General features: G+C 44.1%; 2 protein-coding genes across 7 annotated transcripts; one reads left to right on the forward strand and one right to left on the reverse strand.

The window, feature by feature from the left end:
- The first annotated feature begins 395 nt into the window (after positions 1 to 395).
- Positions 396 to 6,439, forward strand: rad9a (RAD9 checkpoint clamp component A). 3 transcript variants are annotated; one of them, XM_014199559.2, is made up of 13 exons: positions 396 to 495; positions 1,047 to 1,145; positions 3,508 to 3,578; positions 3,735 to 3,808; positions 3,885 to 3,933; positions 4,291 to 4,405; positions 4,539 to 4,638; positions 4,729 to 4,835; positions 4,979 to 5,085; positions 5,210 to 5,274; positions 5,366 to 5,473; positions 5,567 to 5,795; positions 5,893 to 6,439. In XM_014199559.2, exons 2-13 carry the CDS (start codon positions 1,112 to 1,114, stop codon positions 6,013 to 6,015), a joined length of 1,182 nt encoding a protein of 393 aa, XP_014055034.1. In that variant the 5' UTR covers positions 396 to 495; positions 1,047 to 1,111; the 3' UTR covers positions 6,016 to 6,439. The 3 variants fall into 3 exon arrangements, with proteins under 3 accessions (XP_014055034.1, XP_014055035.1, XP_014055036.1); XM_014199560.1 differs by having other exon boundaries at positions 484 to 544; XM_014199561.2 differs by lacking the exon at positions 396 to 495 and adding an exon at positions 510 to 781.
- Positions 6,437 to 14,313, reverse strand: tbc1d10c (TBC1 domain family, member 10C). Of its 4 annotated transcripts, none has more exons than XM_082975162.1 (10): positions 14,022 to 14,313; positions 11,872 to 12,023; positions 11,158 to 11,257; positions 10,959 to 11,066; positions 10,715 to 10,821; positions 10,455 to 10,569; positions 10,286 to 10,348; positions 9,931 to 10,120; positions 9,558 to 9,727; positions 6,437 to 9,440 (listed from the first exon to the last, which is right to left on the reverse strand). In XM_082975162.1, exons 2-10 carry the CDS (start codon positions 12,015 to 12,017, stop codon positions 6,570 to 6,572), a joined length of 3,870 nt encoding a protein of 1,289 aa, XP_082831288.1. In that variant the 5' UTR covers positions 12,018 to 12,023; positions 14,022 to 14,313; the 3' UTR covers positions 6,437 to 6,569. The 4 variants fall into 4 exon arrangements, with proteins under 4 accessions (XP_082831288.1, XP_014055032.2, XP_082831287.1 ...); XM_014199557.3 differs by having other exon boundaries at positions 9,590 to 9,747; XM_082975161.1 differs by having other exon boundaries at positions 10,286 to 10,351.
- Positions 14,314 to 25,386: the final 11,073 nt, after the last annotated feature.

Genomic DNA, 25,386 nt, shown 5'->3' on the forward strand with positions numbered 1-25,386 from the left:
ACTGAGGAGTATTTCTGTCTGTAATAAAGCCCTTAAGTGGGGAAAAACGTCTTCTGAATTGCTGGGTAGGCTCCTCAGTGGGTGGGCCTAGCTCCCCAGTGGTTGGGCCTATGCCCTCCCAGGCCCACCCATGGCTGTGCCCCTGCCCAGTCATGTGAAATCCATAAGTAGGGACTAATACCTTTTTTTCAGTTGATTGATTTCATTATATGAACTGTAACTCAGTAAAATCATTGAAATTGTTGCGTTTATATTTTTGCTTAGTATAGTTACAACCCCCAATTGAAAGCTGTGGAGTGTGTGAATTGATAGGACCAGTTTCTCTAATGAAGGATTTACCGGTTAGACTTGATACTCAGCATTGTTTGGAAGCTGTCCAAAGATCCAGACAGATCACTACATGGCCAGGCGCTGAATCACCAAGAACACGCCCATTCCTTCCTCTCATTGGTCGGTCGAAAAGACGCGCGTTATGGCGGCTTTGAAGTAAACAAAGTGAGTATTTACGACACTTTGCTGTGTATATTTATAGCTAGCTATGGAGGTTAGTGAATCGTATTAATGGCCAATATAATGCACAAGCCCTCTGAATATAGCCAATCGAGCAGGAATTATAGTTTCTGACTAAAATGCTAGCTAGCTAAACAGATTTCACTTATTCAACTAGCTAACGTTAGCTGGTCCTGTTAGCTAGCTAGCTAGCTAACAAGCTATCTAGGCAGCAAGTACCCTTAACTAGCTACATTGTGAACTGGTGTTATAACGTCGCTAGCAATCTTTGGTCAGTAAATAACTTTGCTAATTTGCCAGTAATATAACGTTACTCCTTTGGATTTAAATTTGTAGCTGGCTAGCTTCCTTCTGCAATCATGCTGACAAGTGCTACCCATTTCAAAAGTGACTGGAGTAACCTTTACTCATTGATCATTTGCTATCAAACAGAGAGTCGCTTTGATATTTGTCAGCTTTCTGTGAGGGATGAGTAGCCAGGAAACCCCTTGTAACTGTAGCTATATGTCTCTGACTGACACACCCTTATTGTCCAGGCGCTATGAACGTGTGATCTGGACACCTGCATTGTAACTCAAACAAGTACTGGCATCTCCCTGACATGGACTGTGTTGTGACAGGGGGCAACGTGAAAGGTACTTATCCCATCTGACATTGAAGAAGACATTTTTATACCGCCACCTACAATACCAGTCAAACGTTTGTACACACCTACTCATTCCAGGGTTTTGTACATTGTAGAATAATAGTTTAGACATCAAAACTATGAAATAACACATATGCAATCATGTAGTAGCCAAAACATTGTTAAACAAATCAAAATATATTTTAGATGTTAGATTCTTCAAAGTAGCCACCCTTTGCCTTAATGACAGCTTTGCACACTCATTGGCATTCTCTCAACCAGCTTCATCTGGAATGCTCTTCCAACAGTCTTGAAGGAGTTCCCACATATGCTGAGGACTTCTTGGCTGCTTTTGCTTCACTCTGCACTCCAACTCATCCCAAACCATCTAAATTGGGTTGAGGTTGGGTGATTGTGGAGGCCAGGTCATCTGATGCAGCACTCCATCAATCTCCTTCTTGGTCAAATAGCCTGTACACAGCCTGGAGGTGTGTTTTTGGTCATTGTCCTGTTGAAAAAGAAATGATAGTCCCACTAAGCGCAAACCAGATGGGATGGCGTTTCGCTGCAGAATGCTGTGGTAGCCATGCTGGTTAAGTGTGCCTTGAATTCTAAATAAATCACTGGCTGATGTCTTCACTATTTGTCTACAATGTAGAAAATATACTGCTCCAAAAAATAAAGGGAACACTTAAATAACACATCCTAGATCTGAATGAAAGAAATAATCTTATTAAATACTTTTTTCTTTACATAGTTGAATGTGCTGACAACAAAATCACACAAAAATAATCAATGGAAATCCAATTTATCAACCCATGGAGGTCTGGATTTGGAGTCACACTCAAAATTAAAGTGGAAAACCACACTACAGGCTGATCCAACTTTGATGTAATGTCCTTAAAACAAGTCAAAATGAGGCTCAGTAGTGTGTGTGGCCTCCACGTGCCTGTATGACCTCCCTACAACGCCTGGGCATGCTCCTGATGAGGTGGCGGATGGTCTCCTGAGGGATCTCCTCCCAGACCTGGACTAAAGCATCGGCCAACTCCTGGACATTCTGTTGTGTAACGTGGCGTTGGTGGATGGAGCGAGACATGATGTCCCAGATGTGCTCAATTGGATTCAGGTCTGGGGAATGGGCGGGCCAGTCCATAGCATCAATGCCTTCCTCTTGCAGGAACTGCTGACACACTCCAGCCACATGAGGTCTAGCATTGTCTTGCATTAGGAGGAACCCAGGGCCAACCGCACCAGCATATGGTCTCACAAGGGGTCTGAGGATCTCATCTCGGTACCTAATGGCAGTCAGGCTACCTCTGGTGAGCACATGGAGGGCTGTGCGGCCCCCCAAAGAAATGCCAGACCCACACCATGACTGACCCACCACCAAACCGGTCATGCTGGAGGATGTTGCAGGCAGCATAACGTTCTCCATGGCTTCTCCAGACTCTGTCACGTCTGTCACGTGCTCAGTGTGAACCTGCTTTCATCTGTGAAGAGCACAGGGCGCCAGTGGCGAATTTGCCAATCTTGGTGTTCTCTGGCAAATGCCAAACGTCCTGCACGGTGTTGGGCTGTAAGCACAACCCCCACCTGTGGACGTCGGGCCCTCATACCACCCTCATGGAGTCTGTTTCTGACCGTTTGAGCAGACACATGCACATTTGTGGCCTGCTGGAGGTCATTTTGCAGGGCTCTGGCAGTGCTTCTCCTGCTCCTCCTTGCACAAAGGCGGAGGTAGCGGTCCTGCTGCTGGGTTGTTGTCCTCCTACGGCCTCCTCCACGTCTCCTGATGTACTGGCCTGTCTCCTGGTAGCGCCTCCATGCTCTGGACACTACGCTGACAGACACAGCAAACCTTCTTGCCACAGCTCGCATTGATGTGCCATCCTGGATGAGCTGCACTACCTGAGCCACTTGTGTGTGTTGTAGACTTTGTCTCATGCTACCACTAGAGTGAAAGCACCGCCAGCATTCAAAAGTGACCAAAACATCAGCCAGGAAGCATAGGAACTGAGAAGTGGTCTGTGGTCACCACCTGCCGAACCACTCCTTTATTGGGGGTGTCTTGCTAATTGCCTATAATTTCCACCTGTTGTCTATTCCATTTGCACAACAGCATGTGACATTTATTGTCAATCAGTGTTGCTTTCTAAGTGGACAGTTTGATTTCACAGAAGTGTGATTGACTTGGAATTACATTGTGTTGTTTAAGTGTTCCCTTTATTTTTTTGAGCAGTGTAGTAAAAATGAAGAAAAACCCTTGAATGAGTAGGTGTGTCCAAACATTTGACTGGTACTGTAGCTGGCTAGCTACATGCATTTTTATTGAATGAAATTGGGATGATTTGTGTGTCTGTGTTTTACAGTGCTGGCCAAGGCCATCCACTCTCTGTCCAGGATAGGTGATGAGTTGTACCTGGAGCCACAGGAGAATGGGGTGAGTTACCATGATACACACACAAGCACACTTAAATATGCATACCAAAATAGATTGACACTCATTCTCACTCAATTCTACAATATTGTTGCCAAGACATCATTGAGGCCCAGGGATTGGGCTGAAGTTGTAAAGTTTCTCTTTCCTGTCTCACAGCTGGCTCTGCGTTCAGTGAACTCATCCCGCTCAGCCTACGCGTGCTTCCTTTTCTCCCCACTCTTCTTCAGCAGGTATGGGGGGGGTGTGAGAGAGAATGCGAAAGAAAGAAAGGGTACACTACCTATAGCTGCTTCCATTCTTTTACAGGTACACCATTCCCTTAGGACATGCTTTTCGCTGCAAGATGGCTATCAAGGTACAGAGACACATTGCTTTGACCCCAGGGTTGGGCGCAATTCAAATTGAAGGCAGTCAATCCAGGAAGTAAACTAAAATTACAATTAAATCATTAAAAAAAGGGCATTTATTTTCAATTACTTTCTCAATAAACTGAAAAGTATAAGCTATTTATTAAAAAAAAAAATATATATATATATATATATATATATATATAATATATATATTTTATCTTCAGAATTTTCATTCTAATCACTTCCTGAATTGATTGCCTTCAATTTGAATTGAGCCAACCCTGTTTGACACATCTGTTATCTACAGTTGAATACTCTTCTGTTATATCTGTAATATCTACTTATTCTCTTCTCTCTCTCAGTGTGTGCAGGCTGTGTTCAGGTCCCTGTCGTCTCTGGAGAAGACCGTAGAGAAGTGCCACATTGAACTGGATGGAGAGAAGAGTCGTCTCACCTTCACCCTGCACTGCAAATATGGTACAGACCTTTAAAGTGCCATGAAATAACCATAGAACAGTTTTATCTGGAGTTTTAACCACTTTAAACCTCCTCACACCCTTAACTTTCCCCTAACCAAGGCATATCAAGTGTGTGTGTTTGCGTTCTGTAGGGCTGCTGAAGACCCACAACCTGTCATTCCAGGACAGTGAGAGTCTGCAGGCCGTGTTTGATAAAGAGAGCTGTGCCAACATGCTTCACGCCCAGCCCAGGTCAGCACATTCTCTCTCTCTCTGTGTTCCTCTCCTGTCATCTTACCTCCTATGCATCACTTTTATTTTTCCTTCTTTCTTTTCCTCCAGGTTGCTGGTTGACACGGTGCTGCACTTCCCTCCCTCTCTGGAAGAGGTGAGTGTGTCAGTGAGTGGAGAACGAGTGTGGTTCAGGAACCATGTAGATGACGAGGCAGGTGAGGAGAAACCGTTTAGTTTTTCGACACTATTGAAGTGTTGGCGGTGTAGTGTTTATTTGGTATTTAACAATAAGTCAATAACCTTGTATAGCAAAATGATAGTAATATCTTTAATCCCCCCCCTTCTCTCTCTCTCGTAGAGCAATCCAAAGCCATGCTGACTGAACTGTGTTTGAGTTCTGATGAGTTTGACCACTTTGCTGTCGGAGCTCAGACAAGCATCACATTCTGCCTAAAGGAGCTGAGGGTATGTGGGGTTCTGTTACTTGTCAAATGGGTTATTACTGTTGTTATAATCTGGCGTGGTATGTCATAAGTGATTTGAAGGCATCATAGCAGGCCACTTAATGAAGCGTTGCGTTGTCTTTCAGGGCTTGCTGGTGTTTGCAGAATCCACAGGTCTCCCAGTCTCAATGTATTTTGATGAGCCAGGCAGGTAAGGATACATATTCACCACTCACAGATATCAATATGAAGGTATAAGGATATTTTGTTTCACGTGTAGCATTAATTTCTGTTTTTGTCAGTCCTGTGGTGTTAAGTGTAACAGACAGTGTTCTGGAGGTGAACTTCGTGCTTGCTACTCTGTCTAATGATGCCAACCTCTGTAACCATAACAACAACAACACAAAACGGTAATTGAACATTATCTGTCAAACATTCAGAACACTCATGCCTCTTTGTACAGGGCCCTGCTCTTTACCCAGAATCCTCTCCGTTCTCCCCAGAGCTCGCTCGCCGCCACCTGACGACTTTATGACTGACGACATTGACTCTTATCTCATCGCCATGGAGACCAGTGAATTAGCAGGTCCCTCCGATGCCCTTGCACCTCGGTCCCCCTCGTCCAATCACACACTTACAACTCAGCCATCTGTAGCCATGCGCAGGCTAGAGAGAGGAGAGGAGGAGGAGGAGGAAGATACCGAGGACACTGAAAGACCTCCAAATAAAAAGGTGAGCTTTGTTGTCAAAGGGCTTGCTGTTACTTACACAACTGCTGGGATCAATGTAAAACGAACCCCTCTCCCCCTCTTTCTTTATTCCCGCTCAGTTCCGCTCGCTCTTTTTCGGGTCAGTCTGTCCCTCTGATTCTCAACTGACCAATCAGACGATCAAGAGCCAGGAAGTGCTGGCCAGTGACAGCGAGGACGACACCCAAGCATCATTGCCGTGACCTGGGGTGGTGGAGTTGAAGCCACGTGTGTTTGTGTGTGTGTGTTTGGGAGAAACCCACTTATAGAATCCCTGCGAAGAGATATTTAAAAATATGAAAAAAGGTCTGCATCTTGTCTGAAGACTAATCACATTAGATGTAGAGTCTTACCCTTGGAATAATTTTTTAGAATATGGATTTGAAAATATCCAGACCTTTCTAGTTCTGATGACCGTTGCAGCTTTGAGAAGAAAGTCTGCGCTCAGTAGGTACTCTGAGGGACAGTGATGGGACATTCAGACTTTTTATTGGACCATGATATCACACTGGGGACTCTGGAATTATGAGGAAATGGACAACAAGTACTTCCTGTTTATGATGGCATGTCAATGATCAATGTACACAAGCTCTAGAATAAAAAAAAAACACTTTTTTTTCCTCCTGAGTTTGAAAATATAAATTGTTTTATTTACTTCTTTTTTTTTTTCTTCAAGTCTACACTTGGATGAGATGCTTTATGGGTAATTTTTGTTGTTTGTAAAAACTTTTAGTATGTCGATTTCTTTCCTTGCTTGTTAAAAGTACGTCTCCATAAATGGAGTTGAGTTTCTTTTGGAACCAAATGTCTGTGAGCCACTGTTTCCAGGGAGGGGAACACTGCTGTGTAGCACCTGAAAACTCTTCCCCCTCGTCTGAGGCTTCCTCCTCTCCCTCTTTCTCTCTTTCTCTAACTCCTTCTCCCTCTTCTTCTGTAACTTCTCCTCCTCTTTCTCCCTCCTCTCCTGCTCCCTCCGTCTCCTCCTCCTCTCTCTGGAGCTCAGGTTCTCCTCTTCCTCCCCCCTGACCGTGCTCCCCTCACCCTTCCCATCACTGAAGTCCTGGATCAGGATTTGAGGAATGGGGACTTTGTGCTCCCCTTTCTCCCTGTCCTGCCTTGGTTGCTCCCCTTTGAGCCTGCGGAAGAGACCAAATAGCCTGGGGGTGTCGGTCGGCCCTTTGTCTGATTTAGGCCCAGTCTGAGGTGGGACAGTGTCCGGGTTGCTCCCTGTCACTTGTTTGGGTGATTCTGGGTGTTTTGGTACCTGAATGGGAGATGTGAGTTGTGGTTGATTGGACTGAATGAAGCCTATATTTGATTGATTGGATTGTGTGAAGGTGGGTTGTGATTGGTTGGGGTTAGTGAAGAGATCCTCAGAGAGCCTGCGGGTGAGCCTCCGGGAGCTGGAGGATTTGCAGAGCCGGAAGTCTCCGGAAGGGGTTGCCCACGGTCCATCACATGGCGTAGTCCTTTGGGACGAGACATCAATTTGTGTGGACACCGAGTTGCCAGAGTCAGCCTTTGAGTCTGCAGGAGGGGGAGACTCACTCTGACTTTGTGACTTTGGGTTGTCAGGTATGTGAGGGAAGTCACCTGTCAGTGATTCCCTCTGATGTAATGGTGGAAGGATGTCAGTTGAGGCTTTCTTCTCTTTCTCTCCTTCACTCTCTCTGACTTTCTGGGTCTCCTGATCTGGATGGATGGTGACTGGACTCTGGGGTTTTTCAGGAAGCTTCTGTTCTGATGAGTCCCTCTCCTCCGCAGGCTCAGTAGTGGATGTCAACTCTGGAGAAACCTGGCTCTGATTGGCTGGTATTATCCTAGAGGGCTCTGTGTACTGTACCTCTGTGAGTCTCTGAATGTCATGTGGAGACTCCATGGTCGTCTCTATCCCTGTGTTTGTGTCAGTGGCTTTCTCTGTGCGCGTCTCAATCCCGATGTATACAGCTACCTGTATCTCTGATTCTTTGTCCGTCTGTGTTTCTGCCTCAATCTGTGACCCCAAGTCTGTCTCTGCCTCTACTCTTGTGTCTGCCTCGATGTGCATCGCTGACTCATTTTCTTCCTGTGCCTCTGGTTCTGTATGTGCCTCTAACGCCGTTTCTCTCTCTGCCTCAGATTTTTCGTCTGTGTGTGTGTCTGTCCCTTTGTGTGACTGTATCTCTGTACGTGCCTGTATCTCCTTGTCGGTGTGTGTCTCTGTGTCAGTGCCTTTGTCACTCTCGGTCAGTGAGCCCGTGTCTGTTTCTGCCTCCAAGTTTACACCTGCCTCTTGTTGTGTGTCTGTCTCCGTGTCTGTATTCACATCTGTTTGAGTCGCTGTCTCTTTTGACCCCATGTCCGTTTCGGTCTCTACACTTTTATCTGTGTGTAGTCCTTTCTGTACCTCTGCCTCCATTTCCTCCTCTGTCTTGGCTTCTGCTTGTATCTGAACCTCTACATCTGTGTGGGTCTCTGTCACTCTTTCCTCCTCTGTCTTTGCTTCTGTGTATGTCTTCAGTTCTGTGTGTGGAGCAGTTTCCTCCTCTGTGTATGTCTTCAGTTCTGTGTGTGGAGCAGTTTCCTCCTCTGTGTATGTCTTCAGTTCTGTGTGTGGAGCAGTTTCCTCCTCTGTGTATGTCTTCAGTTCTGTGTGTGGAGCAGTTTCCTCCTCTGTGTATGTCTTCAGTTCTGTGTGTGGAGCAGTTTCCTCCTCTGTGTATGTCTTCAGTTCTGTGTGTGGAGCAGTTTCCTCCTCTGTGTATGTCTTCAGTTCTGTGTGTGGAGCAGTTTCCTCCTCTGTGTATGTCTTCAGTTCTGTGTGTGGAGCAGTTTCCTCCTCTGTCTTTGCTTCTGCACGTGTCTCTGTCTCCATGCTTTTCTCTGCCTCACCCTTCGTCTCTGTCACTATATGCACTGTGATGATATTTGCACTCGCTGTTGACTGTTTGTTCAGTACTTCCTGTGTTTGCATGGTGTCTTTACTTTGGTTAGTAGTTTCCTGTGTCTGGCTGTCGCTGTGCTGCTCAGAGGCCGGTGTCTGGCTGCCCTGCTCCTCTCCCTGGCCCTGTGAGGTGACGTTGTGGTCAGAGGTGAGCTGACGCTGCTGGGAAGGTTCTCCGTCTGAATCTGGGGTCAGCTGGGTTTTCTGTCTTCTGTCCTCCTGTTCTAAGGGTTCTTTGTGTTCTAACGGTTCTCTCGTTTCCACTGGGGCCCTGTCCTCTGTAGCTGGATGTGGAACACCCGGAGCCCTCACTGGACTACCATCCATCTCACTTCTTCTCCTCAGATTCCCTCCCTCGCTTCTCTCCTCCCACACCTCCTCTGAAACCTTCCTCACCTCTCTGCCTTCTCCCTCCCACTCCCCTATGTCTGTCCCACTCCCTCTCATCCACCTCTTGCGGAGGAGCGAGGGAGAGAGAGAGAGGAGGGAGGGCGAGCGAATCAGAGGAAGGGACAGGTTCCCTTTCTCCCTCTCCTTCCTGTTCCTCTCCTCCTCCCTCTCTCGAACCCTCGCCCATGCCATCTGATATCCGTGGCAACGACCCCGGGGATCAAAGGTGGAGGCGGGCCGTTCCATTCTCCATTTCTCCAGCTCTCTCTCCGTCTGCCTCTCCAGATCCTTACTCGACAGGGGGACAGAACACACCTAGGTGGGGGTGAAAGGGAGATACGGGGGGGGTGGTAAAAGTGGGGGTTTATCTGCTATCACGCAAGTGTGTGTATTTATATACATGGTAAGATAGTTCAAGTATAACTTGTGTACATGCGTATCGGTCCTGAGGCCAGGTGTCTGACCTCTGCAATGAAGGTATCGTCCTCCTGCTGCACCTGCTCCCTCACACCCCTCAGCCTCTCCAGAGTCTCCATCTGGCCCTCGCACGCCTCCCTCTGCTCCACCCGGCCCAGAGCCCTGCGCACCAACACCACCGCCACCTGGAACAACACACGCACTCCTGATGGAGGGGGGATAAAAACAACACAAGGAGGGAAACAGAGGAATCAAATCTCCTCTCAGAGAGATTCTTTCAATCTTGTGTGGACAGAAGGGCCGAGAAATAAGAATAGGTAGATTAGATAGAATGCATAAATAAGACCATAGAAGATGTATTAATGAAGTCCCTTATTCAGGTACAGACCGTAGCAGAAGAACAGGTCCCAGACCCTGAGCAGGGTGTTAAAGGGTAGGTGCCGTGTGAACAGGCACATCAACCAATCGGTGGCGAACATCAGAGGCTCCACGCCGTGTCTCTGCAGGTGCTTGTGAGCCGCGGGACACGTCCTCTTCAGCACCCTGGTCAGCAAGGCTGCGTCAAAGAGAACCCCCTCCTACCGACAACAGAGGGACAAGTGTCCGGAGAGCTGCTATTCAGCTATGTTGCAACATCCAAACCCTTTACTGATGAAATATATTGATGTATGCACGTTACACTGTTGAGCATGCTGTATCACAAATTGATCATGTAAAGTAAGTGTGTGTGTAGAGCCATCTACCAGAAGGGGACTGTAGTAGCCAGGGAGGTACTCTTCACTGATCTGCACCAGACACCAGAATGCCTGCTATAGGAGGGGAAAGCAAAGGTATTAAGAGAGATGGAAGGTCCAGTCCTTTCAACGTGATGATGAAGGATCACTGGTGATAACATGGTGATTGTAACAGTACCTCAGTAGGCATGTTCATCAGCAGTACGGCTGCTACAGGTCCCTGGGCCTGGCAGTAGCCCTCCTCAGGCTTCAGCTGAGTGAAGGCCTTCAGCACGCGGAACAGACCACGCTGTCTGCCCACACAAACAACGCAACACTCCGATGAATCAAACACTGACAGGATAACACTGTAGATAATATTTATACAAAACTACAAGAAGGAGAAAGATGTGTTTAGTATGTCATCATTCCATATGTAGTGTTATGAGGCTCTGTTACCCATGGCCGTCTCTGGAGAGGAACATCTCATGGAATGGAAACTGGCGGTCTAAGTCTCTCTCTATAACGTCCACCCAGCTCTGTAGTGCGGGCCTGGAGTCCAGGGTCTGATAGAGGGGGAGAGATTTACCTGATGACTAGGTTTTACTCTGCAATATTTGTAGATTTACAGTAAGTATATAATGCAAATGGAACTGTAAGGTTCTAACTGTTGGTTCTATCTGTAGAGGTGGTTGCTCTTTACCTGATAGAGGTCCTTGTTGTGCCGCATTCTGTCTGTGGCGCCACACAGCAGTGGCCAACATTTAGCCCTGAGGGATGCTGGGATGCCTTTCTGACACTGCTCTTTGACCTGTGAGACGGGTGTGTAACGGTCATGCCAGAGTAAACACCTGGGTCTGGTGTTCCAGAAAAGGTTACATTTAAAAAGGCAGAGTACACACCTTGCTGGACTTTTTTAGTAAGACACGATCCCATTGGCTTATGATGTTGATCCACTTGGTCTCTCTCTGTCTAACGAGCTCAGGGGGCGGGCCTTCACTCCTGACCAACATATCATCAGCAGAATATGGTGAACACTTTAAACAAAACTGTCATAACATTTCCAAGTCAGTATATTTCTCGGGTAGGTAACTAACGCCTCACTATAGTTCGCTCTATCCTGTTTCTGTGGACCAAATGATCTGCAAATTTAATGAGATGAGTCAACTGCACCTTCAGTTCTTGTCACAGAGAACGAAAACACCATAAACACCCACAGGAAACAGGAAAACCACAAGGTGGCGGTGCGGCTGTCTCCATGGCAACGGGTCAGGATGTTCAACGACACAGAGTGAGTGAGAGAGTGTAGGAGGTGATTGTTATATTTGTGTTCTGATTCTACCTGGGTCAAGACCCATTTGTACTTGTATCTATTGAAAAATAATGATGTCTGTGATGCTGAACTGTCATCTTTCCTGCCTTAACTGTGTTTTTTGCATTCAGTTGCAAGCTATAGGATGTCTTTAGTGTATTTTATTCACCAGAAATGCATTCTCTCAGTTTGTTTCTCTTATCGTAACTAATCAATCTTTTTTTTAAAACAGAGAGAGAGAGAGAGAATGGTAAAAAAAAATGGTTTTCAGTACTGCTGAGCCAGAAGCTCTGCGAGTACTGACCCAGCAGTGGATCCGTTCCCCAGGATGAAGCCGAAGCGGTCTGTCTCTGTGGCTGGAGCTCCAACACTGACCTCTGACCCCCTGTCAGAACCAGAACTGTCCTCTCCGCTGGGGGGCGTCTGGGTCGGGGTGGACGCACTCAGCATCTTACCCTACAGAACAGAGAGAGGAGAGACAATGGTCTCAGTTACAAAATAGTGCACGTGTGTGTGTGTGTCTGTACTGTTTGTGTTCAGAATGAAAGCAAGTACAAGTGTGACAGAATACTCATCCTGTATATTAGAAATTAGGATGTTTAAAACCTTTTACCATCTAGGCTACATACATACATACGCACAGTTGAAGTCGGAAGTTTACATACACCTTAGCCAAATACATTTAAACTCAGTTTTTCACAATTCTTGTTATTTAATCCTCATAAAAATGCCCTGTCTTAGGTCAGTTAGGATCCCCCTTTATTTTAAGAATGTGAAATGTCAGAATAATAGTAGAGAATATTTATCACTTCTGACCCACATTCCCAGTGGGTCAGAAGTTTACATACATTCAATTAGTATTTGGTAGCATTGCCTTTAAATTGTTTAACTTGGGTCAAACGTTTCAGGTAGCCTTCCACAAGCTTCCCATAATAAGTTGGGTGAATTTTGGCCCATTTCTCCTGACAGAGCTGGTGTAACTGAGTCAGGTTTGTAGGCCTCCTTGCTCGCACATGCTTTTTCAGTTCTGGCCACAAATGTTCTATATGATTGAGGTCAGGGTTTAGTGATGGCCACTCCAATACCTTGACTTTGCTGTCCTTAAGCCATTTTGCCACAACTTTGGAAGTATGCTTGGGGTCATTGTCCATTTTGAAGACCCATTTGCGACCAAGCTTTAACTTCCTAACTGATGTCTTGAGATGTTGCTTCAACATATCCACATACTTTTCTGTCCTCATGATGCCCTCTATTTTGTGAAGTGCACCGGTCCCTCCTACAGCAAAGCACCCCCACAACACGATGCTGCCACCCCCGTGCTTCACGGTTGGGATGGTGTTCTTCGGCTTGCAAGCATCCCCCTTTTTCCTCCAAACATAACGATGGTCATTATGGCCAAACAGTTCTATTTTTGTTTCATCAGACCAGAGGACATTTCTCCAAAATGTACGATCTTTGTCCCCATGTGCAGTTGCAAACCGTAGTCTGGCTTTTTTATGGAGGTTTTGGAGCAGTGGCTTCTTCCTTGCTGAGCGGCCTTTCAGGTTATGTCGATATAGGACTCGTTTTACTGTGCATATAGATACTTTTGTACCTGTTTACTCCAGCATCTTCACAAGGTCCTTTGCTGTTGTTCTGGGATTGATTTGCACTTTTCGCACCAAAGTACTTTCATCTCTAAGAGACACAACGCGTCCCCTTCCTGAGCGGAATGACGGCTGCGTGGTCCCATGGTGTTTATACTTGCGTACTATTGTTTGTACAGATTAACGTGGTACTGTCAGGTGTTTGGAAATTGCTCCCAAGGATGAACCAGACTTGTGGAGGTCTACAATTTTTTTTCTGAAGTCTTGGCTGATTTCTTTTGATTTTCCCATGATGTCAAGCAACGAGGCACTCAGTTTGAAGGTAGGCCTTGAAAAACATCCACAGGTACACCTCCAATTGACTCAAATTATGTCAATTAGCCTATCAGAAGCTTCTAAAGCCATGACATAATTTTCTGGAATTTTCCAAGCTGTTTAAAGGCACAGTCAACTTAGTGTATGTAAACTTCTGACCCACTGGAATTGTGATACAGTGAATAATAAGTGAAATAATCTGTCTACAAACAATTGCTGGAAAAATGACTTGTGCCATCCACAAAGTAGATGTCCTAACTGACTTGCCAAAACTATAGTTTGTTAGTAACAAGAAATTTGTAGTGGTTGAAAAATGAGTTTTAATGACTCCAACCTAAGTGTATGTAAACTACTGACTTCAACTGTACATACATACATACATACATACATATAGTGTGGTGCTACAGAATCTAGCCACAGCATCAGCAGATGAAGTTGTTTCATTTGAAGCAGAAGTGATACCCTATCTACTCCTTGCCATGCCATCAACCGTGACTAACCACACCTGGTAGTTATAAAGTAGTAATGATGTAAAACGATGTAAAATAAATACCTTTGAGTTCTCTCTCTCCTCTTTGATCACTGGATGGGATGCTTGCTGGAGAGAAGTGTTTGGTTAGAACGAGATTGGAGAGGACGAGAGAAACTTCCGCTATTGATGCTGTCACTTGCTCTCTCTATCACACACACTCATAGGAAGTCATTACAATAACGCGCGTGTGCGAATTACGGTGTAATAGCATTTTATAGGAGGGTGATGTTGTGTAAGGAATACTACCATAGTTGATTATGCACAGGACAATTAGTGAGACCGAATGCTTCGGAGCTTTCACCAAAGTGTGCCAAAAAACTGTTCAATCTTCAGAGATTTATTATTATCGGTTCAAAATGCACAAGAGTGACATCTGCTGGTCAGCAATAAATAGACGCATGTGATTATTAGATAAAAAAAATTATCCGTTGTTTTCTTCAAACCTCCGTGGCGCAGCGGTAAATCATTGGCTTTAGTAGCCTATAATCAGTCGGAATACCAGATTTGCATCTTACATCATTCTCCCGTTTTTCGCCTTGAAGTTGACTCTTTTTCAAAAACGATATCTATTGCATTATTTAGGGTGCTTAAACAGACGCTTATACTGAACAACAGTGCAGAAAGTGTGGTTTCACATTTTAAAAAACAAGTGTAACTTCAATGGGTTTCGACCTCCTACCCTCATGTCCCTGAATATGCCGTAGTATATATATATATATATATATATATATATATATGTGTGTGTAAGTACGTGTCCAGTAGAGGTCGGTGTTTGAAAGCAGCTTAGAATCAAAGAAAGCACTGGAACCACGGCGAATTCAGTGGGATTTCGCATCTTGCGACACACTGTTTGAAAAAGCACGTGATCAATCGAAGCTTTGGACGGGTGACAGAGGTGGTCTCGCGAATGAGAGGAAGATGGCGGAAGTGGATGCTGAGTTCGAATTAAGCAGCGCGTTGAGCAAATTTGGTGAAGATGAATGTTCTGATTGGACAACAGTAGTATCGAAAACTGGAACTAAAAGGAAATTGTCTAAAATTGGAGTAGAGGATATGTGTGTAAATGATAATGAATCGCTTTTTGTTGGGATGCGTTTGTTGAGTAAGGATCCCTATGTGCGAAACCCGTTTGAGGTGTCAAAAATGGTGAAGTATGCGCTTGGAAAAATGGAGTCTGTCACAGTGACCAGGAGTGGTCTTATTTTGATTAATTGTATTTCTGAAGAGCAGAGGAAGATTGCAGTTGGCCTCAAAAGAATGCAGACAACAAAAGTTTTGTGTTTTGAACTTCAGAGTGGAGCACCCGTCAAAGGAGTCACCCCAGGGGTGACTACGGATGTTCAAGTTGAATTCCTGAAGATAATTCCTGGTGTGGTTGGTGCCCGGCGTCTGACCCACTGGGTGAATGGAGAAAAATAAGAAAGTCTGTCGGTCCTGTTGTTTTTTGATAAAGAGCAAATACCTACGCAGCTATGTAAGATACGCTGTAAGAGCTTTCGTCCCCAAACCACTGCAGTGTAAGAATTGTAAAGAATTTGGCCGTGTTTCAAGTGTGTGCAGACGAACAGAGTATATTGAAGAACGGTGGGTAGAAAGGATAACGGTGTTGCAATTATGGTGGGGATCAGGATCCTGAGTTCCTGGAGTGCCCTGTAAGGGTGAAGGAAATTGAGGTGGCAAAAGTTTGAGCGTTGAATCGAATTACCTATGTGGAGGCGATTATAAGAACTGAGAAAACAAGTGATGCTAGTGAAGATATGGTAGTGGATACACCACAGTCTGTAGTAAATGTTTGCTGCCAGACAAAAGTGTGTTAAAAAGGTGGATTTTGTTCCATTCATTGTCACAGTTACAGTGGGGGAAAAAGTATTTGATCCCCTGCTGATTTTGTGCATTTGCCCACTTACAAAGAAATGATCAGTCTATAATTTTAATGGTAGGTTTATTTGAACAGTGAGAGACAGAATAACAACAAAAGAATCCAGAAAAACGCATGTCAAAAATGATTTGCATTTTAATGAGGGAAATAAGTATTTGACCCCTCTGCAAAACATGACTTAGTACTTGGTGGCAAAACCCTTGTTGGCAATCACAGAGGTCAGACGTTTCTTGTAGTTGGCCACCAGGTTTGCACACATCTCAGGAGGGAGTTTGTCCCACTCCTCTTTGCAGATCTTCTCCAAGTCATTAAGGTTTCGAGGCTGACGTTTGGCAACTCGAACCTTCAGCTCCCTCCACAGATTTTCTATGGGATTAAGGTCTGGAGACTGGCTAGGCCACTCCAGGACCTTAATGTGCTTCTTCTTGAGCCACTCCTTTGTTGCCTTGGCCGTGTGTTTTGGGTCATTGTCATGCTGGAATACCCATCCACGACCCATTTTCAATGCCCTGGCTGAGGGAGGTTCTCACCCAAGATTTGACAGTACATGGCCCCGTCAAATGATGCGGTGAAGCTGTTCTGTCCCCTTAGCAGAAAAACACCCCCAAAGCATAATGTTTCCACCTCCATGTTTGACGGTGGAGATGGTGTTCTTGGGGTCATAGGCAGCATTCCTCCTCCTCCAAACATGGCGAGTTGAGTTGATGCCAAAGAGCTCCATTTTGGTCTCATCTGTCCACAACACTTTCACCAGTTGTCCTCTGAATCATTCAGATGTTCATTGGCAAACTTTAGACGGGCATGTATATGTATTCTTGAGCAGGGGGACCTTGCGGGCGCTGCAGGATTTCAGTCCTTCACGGCGTAGTGTGTTCCCAATTGTTTTCTTGGTGACTATGGTCCCAGCTGCCTTGAGATCATTGACAAGATCCTCCCGTGTAGTTCTGGGCTGATTCCTCACCGTTCTCATGATCATTGCAACCCCACGAGGTGAGATCTTGCATGGAGCCCCAGGCCGAGGGATATTGACAGTTCTTTTGGGTTTCTTCCATTTGAGAATAATCACACCAAATGTTGTCACCTTCTCACCAAGCTGCTTGGCGATGGTCTTGTAGCCCATTCCAGCCTTGTGTAGGTCTACAATCTTGTCCCTGACATCCTTGGAGAGCTCTTTGGTCTTGGCCATGGTGGAGAGTTTGGAATCTGATTTATTGATTGCTTCTGTGGACAGGTGTCTTTTTTACAGGTAACAAGCTGCGGTTAGGAGTGTGCTCCTAATATCAGCTCGTTACCTGTATAAAAGACACCTGGGAGCCAGAAATCTTTCTGATTGAGAGGGGGTCAAATACTTATTTCCCTCATTAAAATGCAAATCAATTTATAACATTTTTGACATGCGTTTCTCTGGATATTTTTGTTGGTATTCTGTCTCTCACTGTTCAAATAAACCTACCATTAAAATTATAGACTGATCATTTCTTTATCAGTGGGCAAACGTACAAAATCAGCAGGGGATCAAATACTTTTCCCCCCCACTGTATAAACTGTACAGCACAAGTCTCAAAGAAGTCAAAGAAACGGGACATTATTGTGGCTGCAGCAGAAAATTTTTAGATTTTACATCTGAAGACTTGCAAGGGGTAATTGCACCGGAAGACCTCCTAGTTTCCCCTTGAGCCTGTGTAGGGATCTGATCTGTTTTATTTCTTTAATTTTAACCGAAAAGTTGTCTGATTTAGTTTATTTTTTGGTAGTTTCTTTGGTCCTTTTTTGGTAGTTCCGTTTTTTGGGGGAATCGTGTTTCCATCCCGCATAGTAGATGGCGGAAGGAAAAAGAAGAAGGAAAAAGACGAAGCAGCAGCTTTGCAAGTCACTTCTGATAAAGTGACATGTCTCAGCACACTGCTTATGAATTTGATGCCTGCATGGGAACTCCGGTATCAAATGTAATGCCTTGATCACACCTACAGTGCTTTTGTGCAAAATGGGAAGCAGCATCATCTGGATATACAGTACCAGTCAAAAGTTTGGACACACCTACTCATTTAAGGGTTTTTCTTTATTTTTACTATTGTAGAATAATAATGAAGACATCACAACTAGGAAAAAACACATATGGAATCATGTATTAACCAAAAAAGTGTTAAACAAATCAAATAAAAAATTATATTTGAGATTCTTCAAAGCAGCCACCCTTTGCCTTAATGACAGCTTTGCACACTCTTGGCATTCTCTCAACCAGCGTCACCTGGAATGCTTTTCCCACAGTCTTGAAAGAGTTCCCACACATGCTGAGCACTTGTTGGCTGCATTCCTTCACTCTGCGGTCCAATTGCTCTTCCATGCCGCCCCTAGGAGGGGTGCGTCATTTGAGTGGGTTGAGTCACTGACGTGATCTTCCTGTCTGGGTTGGCGCCCCCCCTTGGGTTGTGCCGTGGCGGAGATCTTTGTGGGCTATACTCGGCCTTGTGTCAGGATGGTAAGTTGGGGGTTTAAGATATCCCCCTAGTGGTGTGGGGGCTGTGCTTTGGCAAAGTGGGTGGGGTTATATCCTGCCTGTTTGGCCCTGTCCGGGGGTATCGTTGGACGGGGCCACAGTGTTTCCCGACCCCTCCTGTCTCAGCCTCCAGTATTTATGCTGCAGTAGTTTATGTGTCGAGGGGCTAGTGTCAGTCTGTTATATCTGGAGTATTTCTCCTGTCTTATCCGGTGTCCTGTGTGAATTTACGTATGCGCTCTCTAATTCTTTCTTTCTCTCTTCTGGAGGACCTGAGTCCTAGGACCATGCCTCAGGACTACCTGGCCTGATGACTCCTTGCAGTCCCCAGTCCACCTGGCCATGCTGCTGCTCCAGTTTCAACTGTTCTGCCTGCGGCTATGGAACCCTGACCTGTTCACCGGATGTGCTACATGTCCCAGACCTGCTGTTTTCAACTCTCTAGAGACAGCAGGAGCGGTAGAGATACTCTGAATGATCGGCTATGAAAAGCCAACTGACATTTACTCCTGAGGTGCTGACCTGTTACACCCTCGACAACCACTGTGATTATTATTATTTGACCCTGCTGGTCATCTATGAACATTTGAAAATCTTGGCCATGTTCTGTTATAATATCCATCCGGCACAGCCAGAAGAGGACTGGCCCCCCCTCCTAGGCTGGTTCCTCTCTAGGTTTCTTCCTAGGTTTTGGCCTTTCTAGGGAGTTTTTCCTAGCCACCGTGCTTCTACACCTGCATTGCTTGCTGTTTGGGGTTTTAGGCTGAGTTTCTGTACAGCACTTTGAGATATCAGCTGATGTAAGAAGGGCTTTATAAATAAATTTGATTTGAGAAAAGCCTCCCATTTATCTCTTGTGGCGGATGAATCAGAATTAGTTGGGTAACAGATAATTAAGATGTCTTATCTACATAATATGCTTATGTGATATACTTGTTATTAGAATGTATCCCTTTGGACTCTGGTGTTGGCAGTTGCACTTCTTCCCTCAGCTGGGGCTCAGTCACTTGGGGCACAGAGAGGGGAGAGGTCAGACTTGTCTTTTACATGTCTCTGGTGCTATGCAGAATATCAGAAAGGGAAGAGGACAGGATGGAACATTGTCTTCATATGTGAATGTGTGTTTACCTATTCTTAAACCATGTGAAGGGATGGCGTGATTAATGGGGAACCAATTACTTGTCTCCACAATGTCTGTGCGCAAGTCACTCCCTCCTTTGGCTTTGGGGGGGGGGGGGGGGGGGTGTATGGCAGTGTCTGGAACCATTGTATGTCCCCTCTGATGTTGCACTTATCTTGGGATAGTGTATGACCTAGAGGCTCACTCCCCTCAGTGAGCTTGTCCAGGAGTAGGGTCAAGCAGGGGTTTTACTTGAGATGGGAGTATCTAGAGTTGACAATTGAGTTATGCCATTGGATGAGTTGGTGTTTTTGTTCTATACCGTATCAGGAAGAGACGGTTCCAGTTTGGAGTAGGAGGACCAGACACTGGTCTGTACAATGAAAACTGTTGACCCAGCAGATGCTGTCTGCTATGTATTATAGATACCTTTCATACAAATCTTAACCTTGTGACCATTCTATGTATCTGTTGTTCGTCATGTAGGTTGAGAGGGGTGTATCTTGGCTATAAAAGATCTTTGTACTTTTGTGTTGTCACTCTCAACGGTTCATTAGAAATAGGGAATCGTTGAAAGTCAATGCTATTGCAAAGCTCTTATTATTAAATATGTAGTTTAAGTATAACTCTTACTCGTGTGTGAAGTTTGTCTCTCTCCTCATTTGGTAATACAGAAATTAACCACCACACTCTAAATTCAGTTTTACCTTGTGCTCCATTAGCTGGAAACTTCATAATACGGAGTTCTCGGGGGATTGGACCTTACTCCAATGGTCAGACAAGGTGATAGAATTGAGGTCAAGTTTGGTATCTTTCTCCATAAGGTGTTGCAAGTCTCTGTAAGCCTTGTTCAAGTCCATTCCAGTATTCTATGTGGCTGACATTACATCTAGCAATGAGGTAGTGGTAATAATCCTTTGACCCTCTTCATTGGAATAGGAACATCTTGTAGCCTCTTGGGCGAACTCCATAGTATGAGTTGTAAAATGTACCCAAAACACAAAAAAATTACTTTGGAACTGCTTCCTCTAAGCACTACCCAAGTGCTATGATTAACTTGTAGAAAAAAAGAGGAGGAAGGGAAGCGCTGCTAAGGTACACAATAGTTTATTTTGGTAGGCAGAAGGTGCTCTTTAGTAAAAGGGGTCAATTTGTCATCAAAAAGAAAGGAGGACCAAGGCACTCTTCATATAATTAATTAAAATGCCTTTATTTGTATGGCATGTTCAATGGAAACAAAGTGTATCAACTCTGACGCATTTTGGCTGCATGGCCTTCGTCAGGGAGTACAAAGAAATGATAATACAATGTCCTCTTTTGAACAGCTTTTTCCAATCAGCCCTGATTTGAAGAGGGAGTGGTTACAGAATGTCGTTTCTCTTCGCTTATTTGAGCTGTTCTTGCCATAATATAGACTTTGTCTTTTAACAAATAAGGCTAACTTATGTATACCACCCCTACCTTGTCACAACACAACTGATTGGCTCAAATACATTAAGAATTAAAGAAATTCCACAATTTAACTTTTAACAACCTGTTAATTGAAATGCATTCCAGGTGAATACCTCATGAAGCTGGTTGAGAGAATGCCAAGAGTGTGCAAAGCTGTCATCAAGACAAAAATATGTTTTTATGGTTTAACTTCTATGGGCTACGTGGAACGCTAGCGTCCCACCTGCGGGACACAGCCAGTGAAATATCAGGGCGGCAAATTCAAAAACAACAAAATGTCATCATTCAACTTTCTCAAACATACAACTATTTTACACCATTTTAAAGATACACTTCTCCTTGATGTAACCACATTGTCCGATTTCAAAAAGGCTTTACAGCGAAAGCAACACATTAGATTATGTCAGGAGAGTACCCAGCCAGAAATAATCACACAGCCATTTTCAAAGCAAGCATATATGTCACAAAACCCAAACCACAGCTAAATGCAGCACTAACCTTTGATGATCTTCATCAGATGACACTCCTAGGACATTATGTTATACAATACATGCATGTTTTGTTCAATCAAGTTCATATTTATATCAAAAAACAGCTTTTTAAGCCTTAGAAAGTGTCACGTAACAGCACAGATGCTGTAATTTCGATAGAGATGCAACAGATGGACTACAAATTGTCAGACAGGCCACTTCCTGCCTGGAATCTTCTCAGGTTTTTGCCTGCCATATGAGTTCTGTTATACTCACAGACACCATTCAAACAGGTATAGAAACTTTAGAGTGTTTTCTATCCAAATCTACTAATTATATGCATATTCTAGTTTCTGGGCAAGAGTAGTAACCAGATTAAATCGGGTACGTTTTTTATCCGGCCGTGAAAATACTGCCCCCTATCCCAAACAGGTTAACACTTTTTTGGTTACTACATGATTCCATATGTGTTATTTCCATATTTGTTATTTTAGCATGTACATCTTGGTGGGGCAAACCCCTCAAAAAATGGGATGCATGCCAGCAAAGCCACTACATAACAAAACACTAAACAATACATTAATTGCACTATAACAGTGACAAACTGTTAGGGCCTACATAAAGCTGTCCCAACAGCAGAAACCCAACAACAGTCCCAACACCTTACCACTGCTTCACCTGGCTATCAGCGGAGCCTTGTCTGGCAGCGAAACAGTTCATTCAGCCTCATTTACTGCCTTTAAAAAAACATAGCTGATATGGCTGACTTGCTTAAACAAATGTGGTTGCTACTGACAATTGAGATGTACAAACTATGGCATAAGGGGACGATAAGTGGATAAGAGGCAATCCGTAATCTCGATTAAGACATTAATGAGCGAGCTAGGACAGACGTTGTGAATTTAACTATTTGTTCAGCACTTTTGAAATGTACAGCGAAAGAATTCAGGACATGGGCCGATCTTACAGTGTACTCCCTGTACACCAAGTCAGAACCATAGGATAAGTAAAGGGGGCATATAAGCAGACAATGAAAGCGCTTACAATATTCAATGATTACATTTCTCTAAAACAAGTTACAGGCTACATGTGCACCACCAAGTTAGAACAGTAGGCAAAATTAAGAGGTGAAAATAAACCAAATGATTAGGGTCAGGCACATTGAACACCATTTCGGTCTTTGTGTGTCAAAAAAGATACACGTGAAATAACACTATTTGACTTGTTATAGAAGATTTTAATTTGACTCGTCAAATAACACAATTCTATTATAGAATGGTGTGTGTGCTGAATTTGCACGTGCAAACCAAGCGCCACTACTACTATCAGTAGCACTGTCAAAGCTGTACAATCACACTGGCCACAAACGATGTGTTTACAATACAGCGTTGGTGAAAATAGACCAAATTATTAGGGTGAGGCACATGGGCTACTAACAGCTTACTACACAACATACACTTAGTATTACTTTCTTAGCTACAGTATACATATTTCCCTGGCATATTACATCATTTATGCAGCAGCATACAATACATTTTTGGACTCACCTTGCTCACTTAAACAGGAAGGTGGCATGGTGGTCCTGTGTTGGCAAATTGTGTCATCAAACTTTGTCATCAAAGTCTGGCATTCTCTGGATTTATGGTGGGAACTCGGGAAAAAACACACAGCCACTCCACTAAATAGCAGGCCAGTGATTGCTTTGCAATGCTTGCAGTTAGCCACTGATTACTTCCAAACCACTCACTGCTGAATTTGCGATTTCCAACTTGTTGTGTAATGGGTATGTCCAATGGACGATGAGCACTGATACGTTTTATCTATAAATTCTCTTCATTATTTCTCTTCATATGACAAGGATTAAAAAGGTTTTGCCAGTAGATTGTAGACTTGATTCATGATGATGAATGCTAGCTAAGATTTTGAAAGTATGATGTTGACATGATCAGTCCAATCAAAGCTACTGTACATATAACGGGATTTGATTTCATTTTATCTGTGTCCAATGACCTTGAGCCTTCTTGGAAGGGCACTTATAATATAACTCTATGGCAGGACTCAAAGGGCTGAAATTATCGGATGTCTGCTCTTACTAAGGACTTAAACTTGGCCTGTGAGGTAGTGTCCCCATGAGTGACAGAACACTGAGCCAATCAGGCGCAATGCTTCTATTTTCTGCTGGCTCGCCCCACCACCACAGAAAGCACTGAGCTAGGCTGAAACACCTGCATTTTGGAGCTCCCTTACTCAAGAACACAAAAAAGAGACCATGTTTGTATGCGGCTTCATTAATTCAATGATATACTTTTTTTTTTACATAGTTTGCAAACTGATATATGCGACACATATTAATGCCAAAATAACATGCAAAAAAAAGTGCTCTGCCCTAATTGCCCTGAATGATGGGTTGCCACTGTTTATGTCATAGTTTTAATGTCGAAAATAGTAAAAAAAAAATATATATATATATAACTTGAATGAGTAGGTGTGTCCAAACTTTTGACTGGTACTGTATGTGCAACAAAAGTTCAGCATTCACCTTCTGCTCCTTGGCGGTTCTAGACCATTTCAACTGGGGGGGCCAAGCTGGGGCCAGTTGTACTGTTAGAGGGGCCAGTTACATTAGACGTTATTGTTGTCATATCGTTTTCTTCACTGCATTGTAGGCAAAAGACCATGGTCATAATCATTAGTGTTCCGCGATGCCACTGTCTAATAACGGATGTAAAAAAAAAAAAGAATGATAGCAAAAATTAGTTATGTCAAAATTATTTCGTACTCCACATTTAGGGGGTCTACAAGGGGGTCCAAAATTGTTGTCACAGGGGCACTGCCCCCCCCTGCCCTCCCAGAACCGCCCCTGCTTCTGCTACCCTTTATGTCAAGCCATCTGCGCATACAGTTTGATGCATATACCACACCGACAGGGTCATTTCATTTTGGTACACCAGTATTACATTAATTTCCAATGAAACACTGCGTTTGCCTTGCAGAGGCAGTTGCAGTGCATATGTTGGATTTATCGAACGTATGCGTCAAACTGTATAAGTAGACAGCTTGAAGGTGAATGTTGAACTTTTGTTGCATACATAACCAGATGATGCTGCATAATATTTCGCGCAAAACACTGTCGGTGTGATCGAGTTGTGACTGCTGCCCCTCGAGTCTGCACATCCCAGGCAGGTTGTTGGAGCAGGTGGGTTTATTGATATATCTTTACAAGGAGTGATGCTGTTTGCAGTCATATATTACAAAGTAGTAATTTGTCATGTTTATTTCGTTTTTTAATCGGTATTCCTGCATTTCCAATTACTATCAGTGCTCAGAAAATATAAGGATATACTTGGGAAGTTATCTGTCCGGTTTGGACAGCGATATTCCTTTGCGCAGCTTGTAATTATTATTGACCGGACCCGCTTCACCTGTCATAGGCTACAGACAGCTCATATAGCCAACCCTGCCTTATTATTCTACTTTTTAAATGTTTTATGTAGAACCGTTTTTCCTTAAGGTTTATTCATCAAATCAAAGCCAGTTAATGTTATATCCACTGTGCGTGATTTACGAGGATCTGCACGCGTTTTCTTTCAACTTTGTTTGCCAGTGACATTAACCATATTTATTGTTACAGTAGTAACCTATGCGGCAGGCCTAAATGTTCGTGCGGCTACAATTTTATGCAATTTATTTGTAAGGTCAGTATGATGTAAGGGCCAGATTGGGGACGGGAGATTAGGAAAGTGCAGGGTAAATCAGCTGCCTGGCAGTCTGTTCACCGCGTTCCACACAAACAAATAGCGTCTGTGTTTAGGATGTTCTCACTGGAGGTCACATAGAAGGGTTTTTTTCTGCTGCTGGACATGTGGGATCAGAATCCAATATTTGGTCTATTTGACTAATTTACTTTTCAACAAATGCTCCATCTCTCTCTTTCCCCCTTTGTCTCTCTCCAGTTTCTTCTTTCTGTG

Source organism: Salmo salar, chromosome 05 (genome assembly GCF_965601325.2).
Source record: "Salmo salar chromosome 05, fSalSal1, whole genome shotgun sequence".
Taxonomy (NCBI): Eukaryota; Metazoa; Chordata; class Actinopteri; order Salmoniformes; family Salmonidae; genus Salmo; species Salmo salar.